This window comes from Ahaetulla prasina, chromosome 3 (assembly GCF_028640845.1).
Source record: "Ahaetulla prasina isolate Xishuangbanna chromosome 3, ASM2864084v1, whole genome shotgun sequence".
NCBI lineage: Eukaryota > Metazoa > Chordata > Lepidosauria > Squamata > Colubridae > Ahaetulla > Ahaetulla prasina.
In genome coordinates, this window is record NC_080541.1 from 38899818 (window position 1) to 38912038 (window position 12221).

At 38.0% G+C, this 12221-nt stretch overlaps 1 protein-coding gene across 3 annotated transcripts in view; it reads left to right on the forward strand.

Moving 5' to 3' along the window:
- Positions 1–8622: 8622 nt before the first annotated feature.
- The window catches only part of ZNF704 (zinc finger protein 704), a 58020-nt gene continuing 54421 nt past the window's right edge, over positions 8623–12221 (forward strand). Inside the window, exon 1 of one of the 3 annotated variants that reach the window (XM_058176153.1) lies at positions 8623–9600. In XM_058176153.1, the coding sequence (XP_058032136.1) occupies positions 9313–9600 (288 nt within the window). In that variant the 5' untranslated portion in view covers positions 8623–9312. The remainder of the gene's footprint in view (positions 9601–12221) is intronic. The other 2 variants (XM_058176154.1, XM_058176155.1) reach the window with 2 other exon arrangements.

Genomic DNA, 12221 nt, shown 5'->3' on the forward strand with positions numbered 1-12221 from the left:
GCAGAGAATTGGTTGTTAAATTACTTGAATCCCACCACTGGATCCATAGCCTGCCTCTCCTGCGAGATCTGATGATGGGTAGGAATGATTAGGAATCATAGCGTTCCTTCTTCCTATTTTCCCCCATAATCACTACCCTATGATATAGATTGGTTTGAAAGAATGGGACTAGCCCAACACTTACCCCACGCTACTTGTTTTATGAATTATATTGGGTTTATTTGTTCTGACTCTTCTCATATTTGTTTTGAGCAGATAACCTGAAGCTAAATCATTCAAGGAGGAAAAAAACTATTCACATTTTTCATTAAGTATGCATGTGTGTGTGTGACAGTGTGCATTTGCATGTGTATGCATGTGCGAGCACATGTATATAAATAGGTAGACAGGTTGCAATGCGATTGGCAGATGAGCAAACATCTGCCTATCTGCCTACAAGATGATATTCCACTTTGGAAGATCATCTTCTCCATAGCTCCATAGCTCCTTCCTTTACCCATAAACTCCTTCATATTACAGCATTTCCAGGGTTGGATATCTTCTCAGTTTAAAACATAGCAATTTATTCCCACTGTTTCCTGTTCTTTAATCAGTTACCATGAGAACTTCCAGCTTCTTATTTTGTGGCTGTGGAATTTCCTTGGGAGACTTCGCTGACTTTGTCAACATCAGTTAAATGGTCCTGTATATATACTTGTGGACACCGATGAAAAAATTTAGAAAGTTAAGCAAAACAAAACATAACTTTGGCAAAAGCCATGCTGCTTTTTCATCAAGGTCATTCTTTTCTCTGTTTTCTTTAATAAGTATGTTTATACAATCTTTAATTGTGTTTGTGTCTGCCTTTCAGCAGTGTTGACTCCTGGCAACTGCCTGGATTAGTAGTCCCTGCAGTTTTCTTGGCAAGATATTTTTGGAAGGGGTTGGCCATTACTTTCTGCCAATTACCTGGAAGGGGCACTAAAGTAATCTAGCTATATATTCCTGTATTTCTCCATTAATATACCTACAACCATTTTTCTTAAAAAAAAATCTATGCTGGCCATTTTCCAAACCCTTGGAAATAGATACCAAATTTTAAAAGAAGTTGGGTTTGTAAATCAGAATAAAAGCTTTGGATTTAAAAACTGTAAATTCTGAAGCCAATACGCATACACTATATCAGTGACTTTGGAGTTTTGAAATCTTGTTAAGTTAGAGAATAAAGAATAAAAGTTGTGAATATATGTTCATATTTCACTATTAAATCCTTGAGAAAAACTGGTGTATTAAGTGGATTTCCTGAGTTTCCCTAGAGTATCAGAAGACATCTGTTATTATAATTTCAGCAGTTAACAATTGAGCTAAACTGAATTTGTATTACATAAAATTAATGGCACGTTATTAAGTATAATTGTGACTTTTCTCCAGAGTAACAAGTATTTATATGGTAAATCCTCATTTTTAAGCAGCACTTTTAAATATATTTAGAGAATATTTCTCATTAAAGCTATCTTGGAACTTTATCACATATTCTGTTCTTACAAAATATAATACATTTTAGTAAAAATCACTTACCAAAAAAACCAGCGAAGTGGAAAAGATCCAAACAATATTTTTATTGGTCCAAAGTCTTTAAACTTCTTTTCTTCATATTTTATTATTTCTTATAGCAAAATTTCAAAAAATAAACAGAATACAAAAATAAAAACTAAACATTAAAGGAAACATAAACTGCAAAAGAAAACAAACACCACACACAAAAGAACTCTAAATATAAGTTACCAATACAAAACTCCAAAATATTAAGCATATAGAAATCATTCCTTTATAATACTTTATAAAGAAATACTTTATAATAATATATTATCAAATATAAAAAATTAAAAATACCTAAGAATTCCACTCTATTATTATACACTATCATAACAAAGATGAACATACTGTGTCATTTTCTGATTAGTTGAATCTATTGCACTTTCAAAAGGAATAAATTGCACATTTCCAAAATAAAATCCTTAAAACCTACAATAATACCATCTTTCCAGTTTCTTAGAATAATTCTTTTAGCACTCCCTCATGCTTAATGCAATTTATAATTCCACAAAGACGGTCAGATTCAAAAGTTTGGGGATATAATTCAGCATCACGTTAACATATTTAACATTTAGAGATTGCCACATAAATATACTTGCGTACAGCAAAATGCTATCCAAAAAGATGCCAACAGTTCACAATACCAGATCTTATGGATCAGTGATTATTCAGGTTTTTATATATTTAATAAAGAAATTATGACATTGCCTGTCCAATGTAACTCACTGATGCCAAGAATGTCTAAGTTTGCTCTAATAATTTCTCTTTTTTCAATTTTGAGTTTCCCAAGGAATATGCCTCTAACATTCATGTTTCAGTTTTATATTGCTTTATATATATAACTGATGTATACAGCATAGGCGACCTTTTTCGTCATGAGCACCATCAATTGTTGGACTTCCTGAAAACTTTCCTCTAACATAATAAAAATCCTGACTACTAAAAGCTAGCATTTGCTCTTGTTCAATAGCTTGCAGGCTACCATCCAGCTTAGAGGGTCAGCTGTTGGTAGCCATATTTGAGTCATGTTGAGTTATTGCCCTATTCTGGTGACATTTTTTACTAGATAGTTCACCATTGCTTTTCCTAACCCTTCCCATTTATCTGGGATTCATCATATGGTTGATGAATCAAACATCAACATAATTTATATTTGAAGTAAATAAACTTCATAAAATGCAGTATCAAGAATTTGGCAGCTTGCTAGTTCACTTACAACCTTCAGGAAAATAAATTAATATAAAGATCCAATATCTATCTGTAGCTCCTCAAAATAATATCCAGGACTCCTTTCGGCCTGTTCATTCTAATAAAAAGTGTGGAGTACTTTCAAGAATTTCCTCTGCCCCCTGCATGCTCGATTCTTGGCTTCTTCAATAGGTTGGAAGAAGTTATGATTAACTGGATCTGGGAGGTGATAAGGATACATTCAGGTTGTCTTATTGAGCTCTAGATGGGATGAAATATGCTAAAGTTGAACCCAAATAGATCTCTTTGGGTCTAGTCTGAGAGTATCTTTCAAGACAGGGCACTAACCCTGTAGAAGTATGTCTGAAAGTCTCCCTGGACTTATAGCTACTGCTGAATTCACAGTTGGACACACAGGCGTTGCCCAGTTTCAATAGATGCACCAATTATGACCCTACATTGAGCTGGACGATACAGGTTACGATAGTGACTCAACAATTCACCAGTACCAAGTCTACTACAATGTGTTCTACATGGTGCTGCCTTTGAAATCCAAGCAGAAGCTTCAAGTGATGTAGTGCCTTGTGTTTTTATTATTTAGCGCTCATCACCATGAGCACACTATGTTGGGCTTTCAACTGCAATTCCTAATGTTGGTTTTGAGCTATAAAGTCTTGTATGACTGAATGCCCAGGACTGCTTCTTTTAAGCAGTCAACCCATCTCCCAATAAAATCATCCTAGGAAAAACCGTTTGTGGTCCCTTCATTTCATGAGGGATGTTAAGACAACATTTCTCAGGAGGACATTTAGAGTTTAACTAATGGATAACATTTGCTATTTCACAGATGAAAGCACTATCTATATATTATAATAATATATTGATGTTTACCATGGACAATTTATAGTTAACATGTTTATTATTAATACCGACTTTTTAAAATACAAACTGCAAGAAATTGACTGTAAATCCAGTAATATAAAAATATTATACATGAATATATTTCTTCGCTGTTCCAGTAACACTGATCTTCTAAGTCTGCAATCTTAACCACACATAATAGGAAAGAAGCTCCACTGGCCACAATGGGGTTTAATTCTAAGCACTGACACACACTGAGTGTAATTCTTAGTCTGGTGATCATTCTATTTTTATCACTTTAATTTTATTTATACTTTAAAGAAATCATGTAAATCATCATAAAGGGTTTTATGGCGGAGGATGCAAGCATGTTGCATTATTTTGAACATTTTCTCTGAAAACTCGCTGGCTGCCAACATTCAACAGTCTCAGCATTTGCCTTTCGTCTTCTAGGCACTGCTGTTCGGGCTCTTGTTATTGTAACCTCAGTCCCAGATGTGGCGCCAAAAACTAGTGCACTCTATAAAAGTAACTGACAGCTCAGATGTGTAGCTTTATGGAGGCCTGGAGAAGTTACACCAATGAGAAGCTGGCTTTTTCACAGAGCCACACATGTTTACAGTCTGCATTCTGCCGGTAGGAGGAACGGTCTAACTGAAAAGCCGTAATGGATTCATAGCAGGAATTAGGATTATTTTTTTTTCAAATATTGAACAATCCAATTTTTCTCTTTAAGGAGTTATAGTACAACACAGTAAAATAGTCTTGTCAATTGAAATAAAGTCTCATTTGAATGAAATCCTGAACCTGATTGATATGCCATGGAAATGCACAGGAAGTTATGACAGAGATTTTTTAAAGATAAAAATGTCAAATCTCATTTTCATATAATTTTTTGCTAAACATGAATTACCTCATGAAAAAGATAATTCATGTTTATATTGATAATTGTCTATCAGAATAATATTTTGGAACATATTGCATTACTTCTTGCCTGCCCATATACAAATTAAAAAAGTTAGGGTTGCTCAGAAATTGGAAAATATTCCCATAGTATGCCTTTATCAAATTACAGCTAACTAATGCTGCACCATTATGTCCTGAACCTAGTACCTCCAGATGTGTCATAATTCAATTTCTATCATCAAGTCTATATGGTCATGTTGGCTAAAATAATGGTATATGGAAGTTTGGCCAGTGACTAGGAAACTGATTTATATTTGTAGCTACTGTGTCTTTGGGGTGAGGCATATGAGCATTGCTTTCATGGAAGTCTCCTATGAAAGGCTGTATAAAATATGTATCCAAGGATGTAGCACATGGTATCTCAACCAGTCACCTGTTTATTGAAAGGTAATTCAATTTTGATCTCAGGTTTACCTGTACCCTCATTTTAAGAATTTTTTTTTTGACTCTGCCAATATTAATAGTAGGAATGCTGTTCATTTGGTACATTTCCTAAATATAACAAGAATAAGGAAGAATCTATTCTTGAGTTTGAAGAAAACAGTTCATTGATAAACATCCAAACAAGTGTAAGAAGTTCTTTGATGAACTAGTGTACGATGTATTTTCATCACTTTAATTTTATTTATACTTTAAAGAAATCATGTAAATCATCATAAAGGGTTTTATGGCGGAGGATGCAAGCATGTTGCATTATTTTGAACATTTTCTCTGAAAACTCGCTGGCTGCCAACATTCAACAGTCTCAGCATTTGCCTTTCGTCTTCTAGGCACTGCTGTTCGGGCTCTTGTTATTGTAACCTCAGTCCCAGATGTGGCGCCAAAAACTAGTGCACTCTATAAAAGTAACTGACAGCTCAGATGTGTAGCTTTATGGAGGCCTGGAGAAGTTACACCAATGAGAAGCTGGCTTTTTCACAGAGCCACACATGTTTACAGTCTGCATTCTGCCGGTAGGAGGAACGGTCTAACTGAAAAGCCGTAATGGATTCATAGCAGGAATTAGGATTATTGAATATTGAACAATCCAATTTCTCTCTTTAAGGAGTTATAGTACAACACAGTAAAATAGTCTTGTCAATTGAAATAAAGTCTCATTTGAATGAAATCCTGAACCTGATTGATATGCCATGGAAATGCACAGGAAGTTATGACAGAGATTTTTTAAAGATAAAAATGTCAAATCTCATTTTCATATAATTTTTTGCTAAACATGAATTACCTCATGAAAAAGATAATTCATGTTTATATTGATAATTGTCTATCAGAATAATATTTTGGAACATATTGCATTACTTCTTGCCTGCCCATATACAAATTAAAAAAGTTAGGGTTGCTCAGAAATTGGAAAATATTCCCATAGTATGCCTTTATCAAATTACAGCTAACTAATGCTGCACCATTATGTCCTGAACCTAGTACCTCCAGATGTGTCATAATCCAATTTCTATCATCAAGTCTATATGGTCATGTTGGCTAAAATAATGGTATATGGAAGTTTGGCCAGTGACTAGGAAACTGATTTATATTTGTAGCTACTGTGTCTTTGGGGTGAGGCATATGAGCATTGCTTTCATGGAAGTCTCCTATGAAAGGCTGTATAAAATATGTATCCAAGGATGTAGCACATGGTATCTCAACCAGTCACCTGTTTATTGAAAGGTAATTCAATTTTGATCTCAGGTTTACCTGTACCCTCATTTTAAGAATTTTTTTTTTGACTCTGCCAATATTAATAGTAGGAATGCTGTTCATTTGGTACATTTCCTAAATATAACAAGAATAAGGAAGAATCTATTCTTGAGTTTGAAGAAAACAGTTCATTGATAAACATCCAAACAAGTGTAAGAAGTTCTTTGATGAACTAGTGTACGATGTATTTTCATGCATGTATGAATATATGAGAAACCTGCCTTGTTCTGTAAGCAGAAAAATCTCCCTTGCTTTAAACAAAAATCTATGGACTTTAGAAATAATAGAAGACCATTGGTCCAAATTTGACTGGGTAACTTTGGGCCAGTCACTCTCTCTCAGCCCAACTCGTCTCAACAGGGGTGTTGCTGTGGGGAAAACAGGAAGATGGAGTATTTGGTACGTTTGCAGCCTTGAGATGCATGTGGGGGGAAAAAGGTGGGATAAAAGTCTAAAAAAACCCAAGAGAGAACTATTTAATTCTTTTTCAATTTTCTTGAGAAAATGTTCCATCATTCAAGAGGTCATACTGGAATGAGATGTGGAACATTTAAGGGGTGAGAGCTGCAACTCAGCTCATGAGGTTCCAGGAAGCTACTATGTGAGGCAAATGTGCCTCCAGGAAATCCTCTATTATAGGCCCTCTAGAATGACTTTTAAAATGATTTGAATTCTATAGTCAATTCTGCAACTATGACCATGCCATAATAGGTATAACAAGTTTAAAAAATGATTCTACTGGTATAAAATATAGCACCTGGTCATTGTCTATTTGACAAATATTTGGGATAAAAGTGGCGACGGAGCACAGGCTTGTACACCCACTTGTTGTATTGGGATAAATTTGGCTTTGATATAAAAATACTTAACAAAGCACACTTCAAAATGAATACATTGGCATGATGTATGATTGTATTGCAATGGGAATCTGTTTTTTCACATTTCTTCTTGGGATTTAAAAATAATGAAGGATTCTCCAGCCCATTAACCACAGCACCAAAAGAGGTGAAAATTCCATTATCGTAATGACATAAGTCTGAAAGGTAGTTTATTGTGTTGTTTGTTGTTTGGCTTCAATTGCTAAGCACTTTTCTTTGGGGAAGAACTTCAGAGTCATGATTATTCTATTGAATTTATTTTCATATTTGATGGTTGGACAATAGGATAAATTATTATTTTATTCAACTGATTAATATAATCATTTTTATACACAGGGCAAGAGTGTCACCAGAGGCACATATGATATTGAAATTGAGTCAAAAGGTTAAGTATCAAATTAAAAAAACAAAAAACACCAGTCCTAAGCAATGCAGGCACTGATTTCAGCCCATTAAGAATGGTTACGGCATCTCCTGCTTCAGGTACAAAGCCAGCTGTTTACCTAGGGCCACTCAGTCTCTCAATCCTAGGAAGCCAACAATGGCAAATCATTTCTGAAATGCTGCCCAGAAAACTGCAGGGACTTCTGCAGGAAGTTGCCAGAAGTCAACACTGACTTTTTTAAATTTTATTTTATTTGTCATAACAGCATACATAAGCATAAGCATGAAGCAACTATATAACATATAAGCATATATATGAGTATAAGCATGTAATAACTATATAAATTGGATATAATGAAGGGAAACAGTAAGACAGGAAGGGTAGGCACGTTTGTGCTCTTATGCACGCCCCTTATAGACCTCTTAGGAATGGGATGAGGTCAATAGTAGACAGTTTTTGGTTGAAGTTTTGGGGATTTTGGGAAGAGACCAAAGAGTCAGGTAGTGTATTCCAAGCATTAACAACTCTGTTACTGAAGTCATATTTTCTGCAATCAAGATTGAAGCGGTTAACTTTAAGTTTAAATCTATTGTTTGCTCTTGTATTGTTGTGATTGAAGCTGAAGTAGTCTTCAACAGGAAGGACATTGCAATAGATGATTCTATGAGTTAAACACAGGTCCTGTCGGGAGGCGGCGTAGTTCTAAGTTTTCTAAACTCAGGATTTCAAGTCTGGTGGCATAAGGTATTTTTTTGTATTCAGAGGAGTGGAGAACTCTTCTTGTAAAATATTTCTGGACACGTTCAATTGTATTGATGTCTGAAATGTGGTATGGATTCCAGACAGATAATGTATTCATGAATTGGTCTAGCAAATGTTTTGTAAGCTTGAAGGCACTTGAAGGCACCACCATCCCACCCCCCAACCAAACCCAGAAAAGTTTAATAGGAACAAGACTGCAAAGCATCGGAATATCTTGGCGTGTCATAAATAGCGCTAAAAAAAAGAATCTAAGAAGTCGTTACTTGATCAGTGCGATGCCTGCCTGTTCTCCACCAATCTGTCCTAGAAACTCTCCTCCCTACCCTGATATGAACGGTGCCCGGAGGTGGCTTTCTCCGTAATTACGGAAGACCTACCCCCGCCTCAGCCCAAACCTGCCTTTGTAATCCGCGCCTCCTATTCCGCAGCACGTTGTGTTGTTGTCACCACTTGTTGCTTGGGCGCTTCAGGGCCCTTGAGAGGCGAGGAAGGCCGCAGCCAGCGCTCTCAGCTCAGCAGTCCCTTAGCTTACGCGTGTTAACTAGAGCGGCGGCGGGCAGGCGAAACTGCCGCCGATTAGCATTTCAGAGGCGGTCGACTCCAGTCCGGGTTTTGGGGCTGAGGACTAGCGAGCCGCAGGGAAAGGCTAGCAAAAGACCCCGCTCGGTCCGTCCACCCAGCTCGTCCGCCCTTTCGCCAACATCTGGGAAGCGCCGCTGACCTGCAGAGGGGAGCTATCCCAGCAGGGTCCCTAAGTCACCGCCGGGCCAAAGCGCCCGATGGCTGCAGCGGCGCGCCCGGCCTTCCTGCCCAGCCCAGCGCATCCGCTGTAAGCGGCGGCGGCGGCTGCACCACCTCTGCTGCCTTGCCGCGAGTGCCTCGGCTGTAGCGGCAATAGCCGCCGCCGCCGCCGCTCCCGCCCCCTCGCTCAGCCTTGCCCACCGCCCAGCCGAGCCGAGCCCACTCCTCCTCGGTGCGGCGCGCTGAGCGGTGCTGGGCGCGGCCATGCAAGCGCGGCGTCTGGCCAAGCGCTCCAGTCTGGGCAACCGGCGCTTGAACACGGCGGGGCCGCCCTCGGCCGCGCAGCCTTTCCCGGAATCGGGCGGTCGCGGCATAGCGAAGACCGAAAACTCCTGGAGGCCGCCTCGGCGAGAGGGCTCGGCGGCCGCACTCGAGGAGGAGGACGAAGAGGAGGACGTGGTGGTAGACGTCGAGGAGGACGACGACGCCGACGAGGCGGAGGAGCTGGCCGGGTCGGGCAAGGGCCACGCGGCCGCCCGGGTAAGCCTGAAGGTGCGTCGCCGTCGCGAGAAAAAGCGTCCCTGCCGTCAGAGGCTCCGCCTGGCTCGGCTGTGGGAGGCGGGTGAGGGGCTCGGGGGCTGGGTGGGTCAGTGCGGCAGGTTAGTGGGGTTGGGTGTGGGGGGAAACCTTCGTGACTGATGACAGCGGGGTCCTTCCTCGGGCAGCCGCTTGGAAGTTGAAGGCAGGATTAAGTCAGCTCCAAGTTGTAGTCAGGGTTAGAAAAGGGAGGAGAGAGTGCAAAGAGCAGGAGGCGTCTGAGCATACCTAGAGTGTCTTTGCTGCGCGGAAGATTAGGAGCCGTTCCCACCCCTCCTTTGGTAACAGAAGGGCAAAGCTGCTTGATCCTGTCCTGGGTGGTCGGGGGCAGTTGTAGCCTCCACTGCTTTTCATTCAGCTAAAATGTCTAGGTCCGGAGAAGGGGTTTATTTCTGTGCGAGTCAGGTTGTATAACAATAGGCTTCATAATATTCAGTAATTTATCTTTTTTTGAGAAGAAATGATGTTCTGAAAGGCAGGAGCAAGGTGTTCCCATTTTTAATTTTTATATTTCTAAAACGCCTGGTCAGTCGAATTTAAACAAGGAAAAGGATGAAATGAATGACATGCTGGTTTAACAGCCCTGCAGGGTTGGCATTCGCCTGTTTTGTTCCCCAACTCAGACAGTTAACTCGTGTAGTGCAAATAAAGATGGCTGTTGTTTACAGTATTTTAAAAAAACCAACCCTTTAACAAAGTCTGTTGTGCCTGATCAGATAATTTATCGCTGGGTGATTGCTATGATTAGACCAAAATGGGTGTCCAGAATCAACAATTTTAATGGAAATAAAAAGGCTGGCTGATGGAAGAGGGCAAGATTGGAATGACCATTGGAGAGAATGATAAAAAAATAGCCGGGATGTGGGCACACACAGCTTTGAAATACATGCAGCTAAAGCGTATGTTACAGAAACAATAGTAAAGCTTTAAAAGGCCAAGGGGAATGCCAAAAAGGGAAGAAGGTAAAAATGACATCAGCCGGTAGAACTGCTGTAGTGCAGGGAAACCAACTGTATATAAACCTTGCAGTTCTAATACATGCTTAGGAGTAGTTTGTGTATTACAGCACCCAAAAGGTAACAGTAAGTTCAATAAATCTTACTCTCAAATAAATATAGGTTACATTTTGGGAAGATGCAAAGAAACCTAATATATTCTATGACATTAAAATAAAAGATATATTAGAAAAGCAAAAGCAATTAAAGCTTGGTTATTACACGAAAGTTGGTGTGTGAGTGTGTCCATCAGAGAAACAAATCTGTGCAATTTCTGCAGCAAACCTGTGATTTTCTAGCTGGATCTATACTAAATTTCCACACAGCATTTTAAAATATTCACTATAACTAGATGCAGAAAGATCGGCTAAAAAATAGTTATATATTTTATAATTTAAAATATTAATAAGTATAAACGTGTAAAGTATTTTGAACTAGCAACATGACTCTTGAATCAGCATCATGGACTAAATTTAGCCCCAAATAACTGACAGACAAAAGGTTATATCTTGATCTTATTGATCCAAAGCTCAGTTAAATTGAAGATTCTGATTTTTGGCTTTTAAAACCATAATCGAGGTTCTGTTCAGATAATGAACTAAAGTAGTGTGCTTAGTTTATAGCAATAGTTTTCTAGAATGAGTTTTTATTCAGAAAACATCTTTCACTGCTAGTTAACACTAATTAACATTTTGCTGTTTAGAAATATGCTTAAGGAAAAAAGAGCTTTCAGTAGTAGGTGACCCTGCTGTATATTTTTTTTAATTTACTTTTTTGTTTTCTTGCATTTTGTTGTGTAATTTTGAGGCAAAATGTTCTTCAACATTATTTTAGCTATTTGAATTTTATTGTAAAAGAAAAATTGGAATAGATAATATATCTTGCTGGCATTTTACTTTACAGGGTTTTCTTTTGTATTATTTAACCAATACTAAAAAAATCAGATAAGGTAGATGATTAATGTATTACTCTTCTCATATCCTTAAATTAGCAAAAATTAGAAAATTCAATGTCAGTGAGTTTTGCAAAAACAGGTCAACTTAATTAAAAGTAGAAAGATGGCCTATTGTTACAAGGTTGGTAGATAGCTATATATGATTGCTCATAATGTGATTTTTTTTTTACTCAGAGGAATTTTTTGATAAGTAATGTTTATATATTGCATTTAAGAAAATATGCCTTGTTTTTTTGGTCTCCATTGTGAGTAGTAAACTATAGCTCTTTGTTGTTTTTCCTCTAAACTATGAGAAGCTAATATAACCAATAATGATATAGGATAGGATAGGATAGGATAGGATAGGATAGGATAGGATAGGATAGGATAGGATAGGATAGGATAGGATAGAACTCTTTATTGGCCAAGTGTGATTGGACACACAAGGAATTTGTCTTTGGTGCATATGCTCTCAGTGTACATAAAAAGACAAAATACGTTCATCAAGAATCATAAGGTACAACACTTAATGATAGTCACAGGATACAAATAAGCAATCAAATTATACTAGGAAATAATCAATATAAATTGTAAGGATACAAGCAACAAAGTTACAGTCATGCAGTCATAAGTGGAAGGAGATGGGT